The 18820-nt window shown below is 34.9% G+C and overlaps 1 protein-coding gene across 1 annotated transcript in view; it reads right to left on the bottom strand.

Moving 5' to 3' along the window:
* Positions 1 to 18820, bottom strand: part of LOC128671180 (A disintegrin and metalloproteinase with thrombospondin motifs 1-like) — a 33522-nt gene that overhangs the window by 11105 nt on the left and 3597 nt on the right. The window contains exons 5-10 of the mRNA XM_053747452.2: positions 8342 to 8485; positions 7824 to 7943; positions 4975 to 5107; positions 2360 to 2562; positions 1204 to 1346; positions 715 to 833 (exon numbers count right to left, since the gene is read on the bottom strand). Coding sequence (XP_053603427.1) covers positions 715 to 833; positions 1204 to 1346; positions 2360 to 2562; positions 4975 to 5107; positions 7824 to 7943; positions 8342 to 8485 — 862 coding nt within the window. The remainder of the gene's footprint in view (positions 1 to 714; positions 834 to 1203; positions 1347 to 2359; positions 2563 to 4974; positions 5108 to 7823; positions 7944 to 8341; positions 8486 to 18820) is intronic.

The following is an 18820-nucleotide window of genomic DNA, read 5'->3' as shown; positions in this document are numbered from 1 at the left end:
TGTGATTGGTTCCAATTGACTTTATATTTGCACAAACAATAAATAATAATCTCTTTACGCCGCAACCTACCTATGTCTTACACATTTACTTAGTTTAATACATTTGAAAAATATTTTGTAAACGTAGAAGTTAACCGGAACTGTTCGGTAACCGGAACTGTGTAAAATAATTATGTAAATATTATTTCTCCCATAGTTCGAGAAACCAAGTACTAGACTATTACCTACAGTCTATTGGTTCTCTAACTCACTTAGAGCCATGAATATGCAAGACGTCTGTCTTGTCTGTTAGTTGAAGCCTTGAGTTTGACTTCGCAGTAGGAAGTGCTAATTGATATCCTTGATATGTACAGTGTACATTGATCCGTGACAACTTTCGTCAGCTCTGGAGAATTTCAATGAAAGACAATAATATGTAAAAGTTAAAATCTACACAATTATGGAAACAAGGACATATTGATTCCTATCTCGCATTACAACCTTAAATCTATAAATAAATATCCGTGAAAAAGTACTTAAAGCGAGTATCTCATATCCGATAGCGTGTTTCCGGGATTCATAATCGATGTCGATGTTTTTACCCAGTTTATTTTTTAACTTATCTATCGGTTATAAAATCAATCAGTAGGTAATCATATAGCTGCACATAATTCTTACAGTTTTACAAACTGTAAAAATGCAAATAAGATTTTTAAGCAATATAAAAATATGAACCTGGAAGCAGATGTCGTAGGGTCTGGTGTAGCTGCAGGAGGAGCCATCGTGCAGGGTCCCGAAGACGATGGGCTCGCCGCCGTCGTAGTCCACGCACCAGAGCTCGCAGGTCTTTGACTCTTGTAAAATAAGACACTGACTTTAAGCCTAAAGGGCGGATATATATTAAGAACGCCAATATATAGTGCTACTAAAAATTATAATAAAAAAAACAGTTTTTTTAATAGCTTATCGTCTTGTTACATTACAGGGCAAGGGCCTTCCTAAGTCTCAGACGAGGGACTTGAGTATAGCATGTTGCCACCCCCGCAGAAAACATCTTAGTTTTCTTATTATTGAAGTTACGTTTTATGAAAAGAAAAATATATTTCATAAATCAAAAAGGAGTGATGTGGTTACAAAATGGATACTGATTAATTTTAATCAGTTTTTAAATGATTTCGATTTGTATTTTACAAATTTATCTGAACATATTTTTCTACTTATTACCATCTGGATGAATGTAGGGTATAAACCGGCCGGATTGCTGTAGACACAGGTCCGTCCTCAAGTCTGATATAATAGGGCACTCCCCAGCAAAGCAGGTGCTCATTTGGGAACTGGCTCCTTCACACGCACTTTCTGATATGGACCTGTTGAACATATAGTTTCGATCAATTTTTTTGGATGTTACTCAATTACGCGAAGACAGCTGGACTGATTTGAAGAAACATTATTTTGTACTTGGGGATTAAGAATATGCTGCGGCTCTATTTTTGAAAGTCATGACGACTGATATAATGATGAGAGGAATAGTACTCCTAAAAGTCACGTTTTTCACTAATCATTATTACCTCAAATCGGGTGGTGTAAAACTAGTTTACAATTTAACAATGCGGTGGTTGTGTAGTTTGAAGATACAAAAGATAAATTTCTGTATAAGTAAAATTTTAAGGAGTCTTTATAAAAACTTCCTAAGTTATAGGTATATACTTAAATGCATCTATCTACATACATGCCTAAGTTTTAATTTGGGAAGTGGGGCCATAAAAGATACGTACGCGTTTTATGGCAGTTGTAAAGTGTCTAACTTAAATCCGAAAGAGCCATCTCGGTTAGAATTTGTGTAACTTTTAAATGTCAATTTTCAATTACTTTGGCCTGGTTCAGTCTAGGCGACTAACTATTTAGTACTTTCATCGAAGTCAAACATAAGTACGACATACTGAAGAAGAGGTAAACAGTAAATCGATACAAGTTTTAATCGTAATAGCGAAATAGTTATAGTATCTAATACGGCCAAGTGTTAGTTTGGACAACGACTGTGTAAAGTACTTATGAAATCCATGGTACTATCATATCGGTTAACTGTCTGCATCTGTCACTTTTTCTCAGGAAATTTCTTTTCTCACAAGTTACGGTTGGTTTAGGTCGCGCAGTGATTCCCCGCCCCCTCTGCTCAGCTGGGACGACCTAAACCAATTTTCCTAGGGACTGAATAGTTCTTCAAATAACATTACTTTTTTTCATTCGAAAGAGAGGTAAACCTCAAGGACGGAAGCGAAATGTAAAAATGTTTAATCAATGGGAAAAAATGTCGTCAATCAATCGCGAAATAACTTTCTTCGCAAATATTATTATGTATAGATACTTCACAAACTCTTACCCTTGGTAACGACACTGCCTTGTCCGAGAACGTAGTCCATACCCACAGGAGACGGTGCAAGAACTCCACTCACTCCACTCGTCCCATCGCGGAACTTTTGGCTCCCTTCCCTTTTCATCTCCTTTCTCTTTCGGTCGTCTTTCCTTATCTTTTCTATCTCTAGCGTGGCCGGGCATTGGCTCGCATACACGGCCGACGCACCACTGGGAAATTAAACTTTATTGAATATTTTTTTCCTTTTTCTTGACCAAATGTATCATAATTTTAACCATAGAGATTTGTCCTTATGCCTTCACCATATATACTAATATAAAATTGCGGAAGAGCAACTATGCAAGATTTAGTTCCAGGAATATTCTTTCCTAAAAAGGAAATTTGCTAAATTACCATTATATTATATACGATAAGTAGGTAATATGTAACCCAACCAGGAAGGCGGCTACCTGAGTAAATATTACCTGATAAATTACAGTTTAGTATTTCCATTCATTTACTGCGCTAGTAGATAGATACATAAAAGGAGGCTACATATTCACATTCCTTTTTCGGAGAGAATGAATTAAAATGCTTGATAATCATTATCATATTTCTGTAATCGAATTCTTTGCGGCTCAAAGAATTCACCCGAGAGTTATTACACGACAGCAATCAACTGCAAAATAAAATAAAAAATAGAGATCTGCATTGAATTGAGCGCGACAAAAGCCGTCTTTGATTACTATCCTTTGTTTTTCTGTAGCCGACACGCTTCGCATGAGTGAATACTGCGAGACAGACCAAAATATTTTTACAAATGATCCACCGAAAGCTGGTATGTGTGATCCACCGAATTGTGGCCCATGAGCGATGATAAAACATAGGTTTTTTCACTATCGATCGGCAAGTTAATGTACCGACTGTAATGTATATCTAAGAACATGGTTGTTGTTTGTTAGCCAAGACAGTAGCAATTTCAAGCACAACTAGTATTGGAAAATATTGATGCTCAAATTACTGGAGCATACATTTTCTATTGTTGTCTATTAGTTTGAAAGTTAGGTACATCATGTTAATGTATGGATACCCGATTCTTTATTATGTCCCACTGCTGGGCAAAAGCCTTCCCTTTCTGTTTCCAACCACTTCTACTTACCCGATTAGGTATATTGATACTTTTATGTAACTTTAATTGAAATGTATGTTTGTATTATTTCACCCCGGCTTAATGAAATAGTATCTGTTGTGATTGTGAATAGTATTGCCTCTCAGGCCGGGACTGTAACGTTGCCCTGTATTAAATCATGCCATGCCATTTATCTCCGAAGCTCAGGGATGCCTGTTTGCATTTAGCATGAAAAACATATCCACCTTTTCAGGGTACCGTGCCCTAGTTAACTTATTATTCTACACTAATTACACATAACAAATATTATAAAGAGTTTAGCTACTGCGGGAATTTTTAGATATCTTGTAGCCTTTCTCATGAGTATGCCTATCAGTCACAGAAATATTTTTTTTTACCTGTAGTTACAGAGAGTTGCTCGTTGAGACAAAAAACACATACTCTTCAGCTTTATTGCATTAGTAAATGTATTTACAAAAGAACAAGTTTTTAGATATATGTATGGAGCGAAGACTTTAATTTTTTAAATATACAAATAATATCTTTACAAGTGAAAATGTAGGCTAGTGACACGGAACCCTAGATGTGCGCATGGGACTCTTACTTGTGCGGGTTTTTATTGAATTTATGCGCGCACTCGTTCACAATCCTGTGTGACTGACGCGGACGGCATCACGTGACATAGAGGCACGTAGGTACAGTACATTTTGCCATATTGAGTTTAGATATATGAAACTGAATTCCAATATTCTAGGAATTACAGAGTAATTTTATTAACGTATTTATTAACGCAGTTTTATGCTCTAGTTTATGTTAGGTAATCTTATGATATTCTTTCATGCATATCAAATCCACATAAACACCAAACTATAAGGTAAAAATTCTGTTAAGAAATTGGTTATCTGTTTTCTAGAGTTATTCCGGTCTGACCCCTAAATTCTGATACCCTAGTTCGACTGTGCGTAGACGAAGAAATCTATTCAACTGAAATCGTTCCAATGTTGCGTATTCCCATAAGTAGGTATTATCACATTTCGATTGGTCGTATTAAAAATGCTTCGACTGTGTGAGACCCCAGATGTAATCTCAGGGATTCCATTAAGCTGCACGGATTTATTGCAATCATTTTAGCTCAGTGGAACTGATGAATTTCATATCGGCTCATCGATTCATACATATTTAAATCGATTAGAAAGGTTGTTGATTGATTATTTATTAGTTTCTCATCGAATAGCCATTGCATTTAGATGTATAGCTATAAATTGATATTAATGTAATAACATTGAATCATGTCTTGAGAAATAAAGAAACTTGTTTTTTAATTTTCAATGGCATAAAATTTAGCCATTTCATTTACTCACAGGTTACCGGTATAGAAACGAATTAAACAATTGATTTGAACAAGGTTTGTAGTGCTTCGATTATACCTAGATATGTGGAGTGTACGCATCAAAACATGAGGAAGCTGACAACAACTTCACTGACTACATTTGTATCATATGAAGTTACCTACTCGGTTGTTTCCACAAGGCGTGCCCTCCAACGGCGGCGCGCGCTTCGTGCGGCAAACGTGCGGCATCGCGCGGTGTGCACACCACAGGCGTGAACACGCTGACCGCACCTTCACTGTTTTGCACACGGAGAACCTGGAACAATACACAATACGATACAAAATTATGGGCAATATGTATAATATTGCCTATAATTTTGTAAAATACAAAAATAAAATACAACAAAGTATATGGGCCAATGGCAGAAATATTGCAAAGCAGTTTCAATAAAAGTAATCTCGTAACATTTAAGATCAAAATATATAAAAATAAACTACACAAAAGAAATACATTATTAATCTAGAAAATATCTTTATTATTACTAATATTATAACGTTGCTGTTTCAAACTTGATCAATAAATGGTCAATGAAATTTGAAGGCCTAACCTAAATTTAAAACGTTGCTTAGGTACTTTACAATATTGCAATCATTGATTTACGTTGTAACTTCTACTGACTGATAAATTACTACATAATTATACCAATTTCCTTTCAAGTAAAACGAATGCGCTAAATTAATTATACCAAGCTTTTCCGTAACGTTTCGGCAGAGAACAAAGCCAGTTTATTTGCTACAATTAGGTCTAATCATAACGTTCGCAAATCATGCTGTCCCGAGCCAATAAGTAAACTGATATTAACAGACAATAACTATCATCTCTCTTAATAATTAAGGGCACGCAATCTTCAATGAACGACCTAATTGCGTGAGTCATCCACATCTGACCCGATCTGAACCGCACACGTCCGAATGTCGCATCCGAGACGTGAAGAAAAGCCAGATCACGTAGCAAAGAAAAAGATTTTTCATGTCAGATAATCTTGATAATGTATTGCTTGGAAACTCATGTATGTCACTTAACATTTGTTCTTATTCCTATCTGCATAAAGTTGATAGTTAAATAGTAATGTGAAATAGGAATTGAGTTAGAATTCATTCGTGAACAACGTAGAAAATAGAGAAGTGGTCCTCGCCCGAGGCGGCGAGCGTTACAAAGGTCCGGAGGCCAGCTGTACAGATGAAAGGTTGATCAAACAACAGTAATTTCAAATAGAAACATTGTTAATTAAATTTTGATGACTAGTTGAAGTTAGGTTTCTACGGTTTCTACTATTTTCATTAAATTATAATACTATCCGAGGTTTGTAACTCTTACTTTTCCAACCGTCTCGATCTATAGCAAAGTCTAGCCATTCTTTAGAAAATGTGTTGATGTCATACCGTCATCTCCTCCTTGGCCTGCCTTTACTTTTTTAAAAGGTAGCCAGTTTTGCCCACCCCATGATAAGTAAGGGGGAGACCTTTGCTCAGCAGTGGAATACGTCACCTACAGGTAAAAAAATAAACTCGAAGTGTGCTACCGTCTCCAAAGAAAAAGAGAAGCGGCGCAATAGACTCCACTGGAATATTTGCTTCAATCTCGTTTCAATTCCGTCTCAAATTCAGTATATTCAGTGAATCAGGAAAACTATATGTTGACCTATATTATATATAGTTATATGGCGGGAAAGCTGCGAGAGTGTAGCGTTTCGAATTCGATTACAGTAAACGGATTATTGGAAATCTCTACGATGACCTGAACTGCCATGAGGTATAACCTTCCGCTCACACAGATTTATTCCAAAGCTTATTTTCTGTGTGTGCTGCAAATATCTTCTGTTGCAACGATATATTCCATACAGAGATACATATTTACTAATGAAGGATGAATAATGTTCCAAAATAGGTTTATGTACAAAACAATCAATGGCTCGTAGACGTTTTCTACATACCTAAAATATATGACAGATAACTACTTAGAAAAACAGCTGTTTGTCGCAAAAATACGGACGGATGCAGTAACATCGATATTCCGTTCAGAAAATAGATTTTATTCGAGAATCTCGCTCATACTTTTATCCGTCAACGCGAGATCTCAATAAAATAAATCTGGGCTGAATACAATCTCGGATGATACAGATATTTACATTTGAATAATATATTCGACGGATAAAATACGTTTCTCAATTTAAATAAGTTAGATATTTCTATAAATCTTACTGTTACTTTCATTATTAAATGCTTAAAACGGGTATTTAACGCGCACATATATTATCCTATACTTCGGACTTTTCGTGTCGTGTTACAACGTCCCGTGGTCGCTTCTTTCTTATAACACTTCCATACCCATATCTATGATACCTTACTGACTTCAATTTTCTGGTCTTGTACTCATAATAGAATCAGATTGCGAAGAAGATAAGACCTACAGCCGATCGCAGCGCGGTTCATTAAATTTATATTCCTCTTCTGGATGCTGGCGACGCTTTAGATTATCCCCATCTCAGCGAAGGGATTACATCCCTTTGTAAACATATTGGAATTACGAATTGTAAATAGGGATTTATACCCATAAACATGACGAGGAATGTAGTATGTAATATCCTAAATAATTATAATCAAGTGTGACATGCTAACACTGATGTTATATTTTATAAGGGTCGCCTATCTTATATCGTGAGGCACCCTTGTGTGTACAAGTAATAGTCTGAATCTAAAATGGATAGAAGAATACACTGATAATATTAACCTCAATAACAAAATTATACTTGTGCCAGATGGGTTTACATTTTTGTGGCACAAGTAGGATTTGAACCTTGGGCCTTAGATCAAAGTCTGAATTAACCACCACTGCTTTTTAAACAAGAAAATTAGTTCGCTAAGACCACAACGTAGCCACAGGCATTGCTTTGTTATTGGTCCCATGCTGGTCAGGAGGAGGGACAGTTCTGTGGATTTTTATGTTTGTTATGATTATGGAATTCACTCACCCTTCACCGAATTCCGTGCGACACTGCTCGTCCATGGTGAACACGTAGTTTGAGATCTCCTTGGCCCCTCCCAACTCTAGGCCCTTGTCCCGACTTCGCTCGTGCAGGCACCACCATTTTCTGTAACGCGTTATTGGGATCATCAATTAATTTTCCGGTTTAATTTTTATGAAGTTTTGTTTAGAGGAATTTTTGTCTGTTTGACTATGACATCACTATAGGTGGTAATAGGGAAAAGTAAAGATTTTACTCAAATAATTCGAGATCGCAGAATTTTTTTTTATTACTAGTTTGCCTGTCATATTTTTTCCTAGCTTTTTGTCTCTCTCTTCTGAGCGTTTTCTCGGTGACTGGTACAGATGTTAAGCGTCGAAGTCCGGAGTCGGCTTTCCTACTTCTTCTTCTCCACTTGGCACGGTTAAACAATCCCTATTTGTCAGACCATTGCCACTTGACGACATCTTTGTAAACAGGATAAAATATTCAGAAACGCATCAACGACTTCTAAATCATGTTACCTGGACTTGTCATGGAACTGCTCCCGAGAGCAGCTGGACCAGGCAAAGTTCTGCAGTGTGGCCACTACAGTAGGGGCCATAACTGTGCCCCGGCGAGAGTCTTTCTCGCATTGGTGGCCTTCCCCGTCGTGGGTTACACCCAATCTGGACAATACAATAAAAAAATCACTATATACTTTTATGTATAAAACAAAACAGCCCTAGGCTTAAGATATACAGAATACAGTTTAATATTTCGTACTTTCGGGAAATTATATCATTCCGAAGAGGTAACATACCTATTTTGATAAAAGATTTTCGTAGAAAATCACAGTATGAGCATTAAATGACTAGTTTTCTCTGAAATCTACCGCACAAGTAGAACCACTCGAGTTTTATCTAAACATACCAGTTGATGACAATGCCAGTTAGAAATCTGAATCAATAAACATCGCTTCACGCTTGGTTACACTTCGTTTATTATATGATCGTGTCCGGCAACGCCCTACACATCTATAATAAGTTACTCGTACGTACCAATTCTCATTGACCATTCAGTGTAATGGTCATTTTATGAATCAAGATAAATAAATAAATGGACAAGCACGCAACGGCCACAAGCAACAGTACCAAGCTTGTATTCGCTGGTCTGGACTGGAGATACACAGCTGGAGAGTGTCGGGCGAAGCCACGTGTAACACATAGTTTACGATATAATTGAGTTGGCCGAGTGCATTCCCCTATTATAAAATAAAGAAACACATTGCATCTAGCAACTAATACAGGAACTTGAAACTACATGCATATATGCATTCGGCACGTTGCACTCCGATAGATGCATCATTCATTTGCTTCATGATTCGAAGGACAAGGGCGAGAGCACACTGACACATGCAAATGTTTTCGCTCATTTTATTGAATGTTTGCAGATTTTTCAAAAATTTCGGCGAAAGTTCTGAGTAGTTACAATGACATATCGGACTTATCACAGATTATAGTATACATACATGTAATATTCTTTGTGGATTATTTTTGAGATTGATTCAATATTTTGAAAGTCATAGTTTTTCGTTCGTAGGATAGTTTTATATCACTAATATTTTAAGCGTGGGTATCAGAGTACATATATACCTACGTAGTTTCGTCACGCTTTATTCAAATTCAAATTCAAAATTCTTTATTCAATTTAGGATGATATACATCACTTATTGACGTCAAAAATTACTTAAACTAAGTCTACTGCCGGCTTCCAAAGCGCAGGTGAAGAAGAAGCGGCGCAACAAACTTCACCGCAGCCTTTTCTCCAAGGACGTCAATTAACAAATATAGGTCTTATACATATATTAAAAATTAGGAGGCTAATATAGTAGTAACATATATAAACTTTTGTACTACCGGAACGAATCAGTATGCCATATATTGATTTAATCAATAAAATAGAAAACAGTACAGGGCCATAAAGTACTTAAATATGCCGCATGGAAATACATAAACGAATGAGATGCATTCCTTATATACATATCAAGCTTTTCGTGGACCTTTATGTGGTGGTGATAGCGAACCTGTGTAGATTGATGTGCAGCAGACTGTACCATGCAGTCATTGAATCCGAGAGGTCATTAATCTAACAGTGATTGACATTGGCAATATAATCTTGTCACGGTTAATTGGTTTGAGATTCGAAATTAATCCTACTATTGTTTTGCAGTTTTGCGTAGGCTGCAGGCACAACATATTGCCTACTAATGATAGTATAAAAAAATGAGTACGGTTAACTTAAATCTTATGTTCCTTTTATCTTTTAGGGTTCTGTACCGACAGGATCAAAAGGAACCCTATTGAATGTTAAAGTAAAAATACTTTCCGGTTAAGAAATAAACCGCCTTCATGCGATTTATTTCTTAATCATTAAAATTAATAGCCAAATCTCACTAAACATTAACTCCGGGGAGAAGCAAATAAGGAAATTATTTATTAAAGGCTTCATTACACAGTGTCTATTTGTCGGACCGTGCATTTTCCATCGCAAATTACAGTCCAAGTTCCAAAGCATTTGGGCACAAAGCGGGCACTCCGCGTCCTTTCATCATGGCCGCCACGATCTATTAGTGTCCTTTGACCTGGGCCCGCACTCGGCCTGTTTTGTTGAAACTACGAAACTCTGTTGGTGACAGAAGTAGACACAAGTAGACACGATATATACCTATTGTTATAAAGTAGCACCTCTTGCTGTGCAAAAAAGGTTTTTACTATTTTAATAATATTGGTTTTTAGTATTTTATCATACTGGCTATTTATCTGGGTACAATACAAAATTCATTGAAGTTTTAAACAAGCATTATAATTTACTATTTTTGTTCTGATTATTGTACCTACTCGTATATTAGGACGTCACAGGTTAACACTGTGTGTCTTTTTTGTATTTGACAATAAACAATTTAACAAAATTGATTTTCTTAATAGAAGTATAATAAATTTTAATTTCTTATAGACTGTGTTATACCGTATAACTAACATTTTATCTTGTTGGACTAACCCTTTGGTTGACTATTTGGAGAATATATAATGAAACAGAAATAAAATTAAACCTTTTTTCTGGAATGTTTCAAAATAATGCTAATTATGATATGTCACAGTGGATTTAACAGCGGATTAATGAAGCATCGCAGCAAATGGTGTTTACCCAGACGGGATTAACGTGGCCGGAAGATAAATATCGGTCTCGGTTTTGGGCAACTCTAGCTATATTTAAATTTTAAACAACTATACGGCGACTGATCTGTTGTGAAAGCGTTTAGTTTCACAGCTTCAAAGATGTTGTGGCTATTGTCTTTGTTTTGTGATTGAAATTGGTTTCAAGTTTAGAGTAAAATGCGGTAAGCTCTTATTGCATATAGGTATTGCGTATAGGATTAATTTGTGACCTAAATTTAAATTAAATAAAAAAATCTAGTAAAAGACAACATTTGTTATATGTTTGTTTTAATTTCTCTATGTTTTGTTTTAATTAGACGCAATGCTTAAGCATGTACATTACGGGCATAATGCATTTTATCAGTTCAGGTTATTTTTAATTTCGTATAATAATATATAGGTATGTATTTATTGTTGTATTATGTGCTAACTTTTTAATTTATATCTCATTATCTGGAATACGGAAATAACTTTAATCTTTTACATGAGAACATTACATTTTATTAAAACCATTTACTTTTTAGTCACAATATAAGAAGTGAACTGTGATTTCCATGTTGCCATCTGTATCATATTATAATTAATTACTTAGTACTTGTCTAATATAATAAGAAGGCTTGTGTTCTTATCGCATTAGTATTTATTTAATTTATTATTTGATCATCTCGGGTCTTGTCAATTAATTTGTGTAAGCGCATAACGTGCTTAACTTGGACTAACCACTCCGTTTTTAAAAGACGTCACTGCATAATAAAATGAAAATAATAATTAAAGTCACTTTAAGATATTATTTATTCAAAGAAAAAATATGGAAAAAATAATTTTAAAAACTGAATTGATTCGAAATTTAAAAAAGATATTTTTTTTAAACTATGGCAAATGTAGATAATTAGATTGTTTAAAAAATAAAAATAATGTTATCAAAACCATATGAAAATAGAAAGTAAGTAAGCACTATTAGGACATCGTTGCATTTTTTATGTAATCAACTGAATCATTGTTCCTATGGTAATGTGTATGTCATCTCACACGTGTTTAACTTCGTTCATTAGGATTAATTAATCCGCCCTAAGAGAGGGCTCGGGTAAACATACAGGAAATTGATCATTACCTCTACAATCCCTTGAAGAGGAATGTTGGTAATTTAGAAATTCTCAAAATTAAATAGTTTGAAACATACACAACTTCTACTATATTGCCTTAGTAGAAGTATAAATTTGTATATTCATTAAATGATACTTTTCACGTCAAATTTAAATTATATAGTATTTGTCAAAGTTACAAACTACTAGCAGCTTTTGGAATGACCACGCTAAGAAATAGACGAACAACTTTGATTTTGTGTTGATTTGATCTCTGTCACGCCTTAGAAAGGACAATTGTTTTTTTAGGTATAAGAAATAGAGTTCTGAATACTCAAAAGTGCTATAATTTTATCTGTTTTTCTCGTTTGAGCGTTTTCCCGGGTAGCCGCCACCGCTGCAGAGCATTTCGCTCAGGTATTGTACACTAAACTATAGAATATCATACTTGGGAACTCCACAATAAAACGCAACCCAAATACGCCGTTATCTTTATATGTTAGTCCAAGCAATTAGGCAGGTCAGATAAGCTTCCATATAAATCGTAAATCACTCTGTGACTGTTCATGCTATCTCGAGAGAACAGTAAACATGACTGCATACGGACGACCTTAGGCCGTAAAAGGTGGTGATAAACCGACTAGCCTAGGATACCATTCCATAACTGCGCGAGATATAAATCTATCGCTAACAGTTATAGAAAAGACGTGACTGCAACATTCATGGCAAATTAAAATGATTAATTCGAAGCTGATGCTATTTCCTGCGTTGAAAAAAAAATTTGGTACATTTACAATAAAGAACACGGGACATTTCAACGAACAAACAGAGAGTTTCCAACAAAACGGACTTCGTTCCGAATTGTATTGGCATAAATCAGGACGTTCATTTTGGATAACCAAATTAATTTAACACTAGCTGGTAGTCTAGCTATGCAATTTGAACCTAAAAATATGTTGTGTGGATCAAACGCATCCATAGCAACATAGCATATTACGTCTCTGGTGGAAAAGGACCCTTACGTTAAGGTGTTGATAACTGTGTTGTAGGTACGTTGGTTACTATATTTGGGGCTGTCTGCAGTCGTAATAATTAGCACCTATATTCTTATTGACAAGCCCCTAGTATTTTACGAAATATAAAATTGTTTACAGTGTCATTTTTATGGGCATACGTCTTAATTAAATTTTTAGAATTTATAACTAAATTCTATAGAGTTAGTAGATAGATAGAAATTTGCTTAAGCATTGGGAGCGTCGGTTTAGATATAGTATTATTAGTGGCTAGGCCAACAAAATCAGTACATAAAACAAAGAATATAATCATAACAAGACAAAGAATCATAGCTAATAGTATTCTTAACCTTAAAAAAAACTAGATCAAAATCGGTTAAACTGTTTGAGAGCTACGATGAAACAGACATACAGACGAAATACTATAATAATAATAGTTAATACACCAAAGAAACTAAAATAAAATCATAACGTGATTACATTTAGGACTGAAACAAAGGCAAGACCTTGGGGGAAGTTAAAAATAATCAGCTTAAAGAGGACCAACCGCTGGTACCCTTGTTTGAAACAGTGACAGATGACCGGAACGAGCACACATTTGCGCCACAAATCAAAGGTCACTCACATATGGAGACAGTTATATTTATTTTAGGATTCAAATTGAAATTCCTAGAATGTTCCAGACGAAGCTGGTGTATTCACGGCATTTCGGCTATTAATTCGGTGTAACACACTAATTCAAACGGTCAAAATATTAATCAAAATAAATGTCGAAAGATCTGTTTTTTATGTCATAATGAAAAATGAGAGTACATAAACATTGTTACATTACTCCGTATTTGTAATGTGGTTTTGTTTTTATACAGAACTAGATATTGCCTGGGGCTTCGCTCACGTGGGAATTTTGAGATAAAATTGGATATGGATAATGTACCTTTCTAACGGTAAAAGATTTTTTGAAATCGGTTGGGTAGTTTCGAAGATTAACCAACCGCTTCAAACATACAAAATCACAATTTCATAAACGTTTACCTCTTAATAATAGTATAGATAAATACTATAATAAAGTCGGGAGGTAGGTATACCTAGAAAATTCTTAAAAAATATTTTTCTAGGGTATAAATTGGGTGTCTGTTTGTCACATTCACATCACTATAATAAAGTCGGGATCACTATAAATACTATAATAACGTCGGGAGGTAGGTATACCTAGAAAATTCTTAAAATATATTTTTCTATGGAATGAATTGGGTGTCTGTTTGTCACATACACATCACAGACTAGCGCCAGACGTTCGCTCAAGTGTCGAGATATGACAGTTCTATTACGATGACAACAAAGCGCCCACGACGACAACAAAATCCCACCGAGACTTCAGATTTTCTGAAGCACATAACCTCAATGAATTCCTAAGTTCCTTTTATATAAGAAAAACAATGGTTATTACAATTACACAGTCCTTTTAAGAAAATAAAAGAATGATTGGTTAATTTGTTACATTCGCAGCAGTAAGACACATATGACTCTAAATAAAATAACATAAAATCTATTCACAAATACTCAATACAAACATATCTCTATTATGTCTAGTCGTAAACGTTGCAATAGAACAACTTTAAACTTTACCTTTGATAATGTCTGCCATTTCATCCGACGACTGTCTAAAACTAGTTTATTTGTTAGACAAATTAAAAAAACCCCGACTCTCAATATTCATTTCGCTACAACTTTTAAACGGCTGAGCCGATTTTGATCAAACATATCTAAATATACCACATAAAAATTAGCTATAAAAAAATAACAGCGTCCAAATCGGTTCACCCGTTGACGCCGTGCCACGTACACAGATTTGTACTCTTTTTGCGTCGGGGGTTAAAAAAGCAAATGACACTATTTTCAGGTTTCATGTATGATAACGACTTTATCTCGATATGAAGGTGTTTAGGAACTATGGTGGAATATAAGTATAAAAATGTTTCACCATAATTCCTTAATCCATTCATATATTCATAGGTAGATGTCTCACTTTATTCCGAGTAACAGAATACGCTACCCTCAAAGAATTTACACAGGCATTTTTTGCGTCATATTTTAAATTAAATAATATTCATCAGAGCTACAGACTACTACATAGTGTTACATCTCGGTCGTTTATTATTTGAGTTTTTGTAAAGTTAGTTATCATCCTACTATTAATATAAACGTGAAAGTTTGTGAGAATGCATACGCATGTTGTGTATGTAAGTTTGCTCTATTCTTTCACGCGAAATCTACTGGACGGATTATTACAAAACTTGGTACACGGGTAGTATTCTACCCGTGTGTTCTACATGTGTGTGTTCGTTCTAACATGAAATAACACATAGGGTACCTTTTATCCCAAACTTCACGGGGGCGAAGCTCCGAGGATCAGCTAGTGTAAAGAGTTTTTTGTAGTTTTTTTTTGTACCATGTGACTCTTAAATGACTTATTATTTATATAGTAATTTGAGTCAAACACATTCAAAATTTCATTGTCTTGTTTATTTCGATGTCCTTAAACCTCAAGTATTTTAGCCGGAGGCGGTACATAAAAACATCATCAATGTTAATTCCGACTCAGGGTTGGCATCTTGCTTGACTTTTAGGGCTGTGGCAGACTGTGGAGAGCTCTCCACAGTCACAAATTAAAATAATTTGTCTGACTTGAAAAGACCTGGAATTTGATAGTGTAGTGCTTTCTCCGTGTTTACATATTACAGTTCCGAAGCCCGAGGGCCGCATAAAAAATCCTGAGTTTATTTAAGACTTGACTGTGTCTTTTTATTTTAGAAAATATATTTCAATCGTGAGGTATATGTCTGTGGTCAATCAGTAAAGAAGCAAAAATAAAGTAACATAAAAGCGTTTTCTTTCGAGTCCTAATTATTAGTATTTTAGTAAAGAAGCTTTGGCTATAATAGACGATAATGTAGAAGCAAAATTCCCAACACAATTAGCCAGAATTTTCTAAAGTTACCCAACCCTACGCGCCATTTGAGCGGTAACTCGCGACTCACAAATCGGGTGCTAATTAAACGGGTGCAAAAGGAGTCTTTGTTGCGTTCAATCCACTTTGAACCCGAGTCTTGATTCAGAGACAAACGGTTCCTTTCCTCTCCTTTCGGTTATGACTACCTAATAAGAAATGACTAATTATTACTGTGATAGCTTTCATTTTTTTTCCTAAAAATGGTTGTTTGTTAGTAAAATAATAGCAATCTATCAGTACAGTATAAACATTACCAAGGTGCTAACGTGTTTCATTGAGATGTATAGAACTGGAGTAGAGTTATTTCAAAATTCTTGATGATTTTAATTTCTTGATGATTTATTTATGGGCACAACATTTACAGTGTTAATCTTAGAATTATGAATATAAAACAATATAGCAACTATTTAAGTATACGTACGATTTATGAACCACTTATGATGTTTGTTATACCACAGCTACCTGATTGTACTTTTCTTTGTTTTAATACAAATATATTTCATTTGTTAAATTACACAGTTTCTTAGACACATTAGTCGTACACTCATGTAAAAATGCAATGTCGAGGAATGTTGACATGTTTTATCTTATTGTAGCTTCTAGACAACAATATATTGTGTGTAAACAAGTTATTACAATTACGATGTGGGATTATCTGGTTTCAAATAAATAATTGTTGATTTACATTCTATAATTGTATAACAGCATCGTACGTATGATATAATATGTGAATCACATTATATCAGTCTATCTTATAATATGATTGAAAATAAATGAAAGATTTTAGAATGACGAAGATAACACATTTATATGATGACCTCGGTGGCGCAGTGATTAAGTGCTTGCCTCTGAACCGAGAGGTCCCGGGTTCGATCCCCGGTCGGGTCATGATGGAAAATGATCATTTTCTGATTGGCCCGGGTCTTGGATGTTTATCTATATATGTGTTTGTTATAAAATATATTATCGTTGAGTTAGTATTCCATAACACAAGTCTCGAACTCGCTTTGGGGTTTGCTCAACCGGTGTGATTTGTCCTAATATATTTATTTATTTTCTGTGATAGATCTATGGGATTTTCATTACGTATTAGGAAATATGTAAAAAATGACAAGTCAATAATGTATTCTCAATAATCCCAACGAGCATGGAATTGCTCTAGACGCAGTGTTTCCAAAATCTATACTGATGTGCATAATGCCAGTTACAATATTCTACCTAAGTATACCTATGTTCTACCAGAACGAATGGGACACGCGTGTTGAAAAAACCTAAGTCTAATTATGTAAGATACAAATATAATTATGATTCATATGATATTATCTAGTAGACTTTAAATCTTTGTGTCAATTTACACATGTGGCTCTCAGTAGCAAATCCTTTGTTTGGCCTGTTGACCGTGACGCATCAAGTAGGTAATATATGAAAATTAGATAATTTATTTTACTAACACATAGCAAATAAATTGTAGGTACTTATGATACATATATTACATGATATTTAAACGCTCCTCTTTGTTCGCAATTGTTAACATCTCATCTTCATAGACCTTTTGAATCATACTTTTATGTCTTTCTTGTATTTCTTGCATAAATTATGACTAAGAAATCTCAAATTGCGCACAAAATGTATCGAACATTCCGTAGTTATGAAAATCTGTTTCTACCTTAGGGTGGGTTGCACCAGTCAACTTTGACGTTATCTTTAACCTGCGCGCCGGTGACCTTTGGATAAAATACCTTACATTGCGTTTTTCTGCGCAGGTTAAAGTTTATGGCAAACTTGACTGGTTCAACTCTCTCTTATACGTTATATCAACATGATAATGAAAGCTAGAAAATTATGAATTGTTGAATTGATTCAAACTCCTCATCCAAAGATAAATGTAATGAATTGGTACCTAACACGGTAGACAAATACCTCGATAATATTGTGTCAGCTTCGCGTGTATATGTGTGAATTATTGGGAATTTGATAAACGATTGTATAAAACATACTTTAGGTACATGTTGTAAGTTCAGTAACATTTAACTTTCTTTGTTTTCGCTGTTTATAATAATGTAAATATTGCATGTACTGTCGAATTCAGGATTTTTTATTTATTAAATTTAAGACACAATGAAAAACACTGTTGTTGAAAACAGTGTTTTTTAACTTCGGCATAAGTAAAAAGTCGGTTTCACTCTCAGAGTTTGCACTCGGTGTTTTTCGCCGCTATATAGCGTAGGAGCCGCGGGACCGCACGTACGTTTTCTCCTCTATTTGGCACGCCTATCATCCTTGCCCGTGTCAAACTAGCACTTTTTGTGCTAAGTTTTTGCCCTTTTAGCAAAGCCGAGGCGGTATATGATGATTTAAGTGATTGTACTAAAGCTAACTAGAACTGTAAAAACAAAATAGAACAAGAAGTCTCATCAGATTTCATCGAGATCATTTATAATTCTTGACTCAGCATTTCCTATTCTATACACGAGAGACAGTCCGATGTCATCAAAAAATAAATCTTAATTAATTTTGGTGAATGTGATGTCATGCAAACGTTTATTTTGATTGCATAAGACATGTTACTTGCCTGAACACTGAGATATATTGCATTGTAAAGATTAGGAAGAGTAAAATGTTCATATTATTATGTAGCCGCGTTTTCGTTCCCGTGGGAAGTAAAACGTTATTTATATGCAATTATAGGTTTTCAAATCAC

This window comes from Plodia interpunctella, chromosome 7 (genome assembly GCF_027563975.2).
Source record: "Plodia interpunctella isolate USDA-ARS_2022_Savannah chromosome 7, ilPloInte3.2, whole genome shotgun sequence".
Classification (NCBI taxonomy): domain Eukaryota; kingdom Metazoa; phylum Arthropoda; class Insecta; order Lepidoptera; family Pyralidae; genus Plodia; species Plodia interpunctella.
Note: the sequence above shows the minus strand (reverse complement) of the source record. Positions and strands in the feature narration are given on the sequence as shown.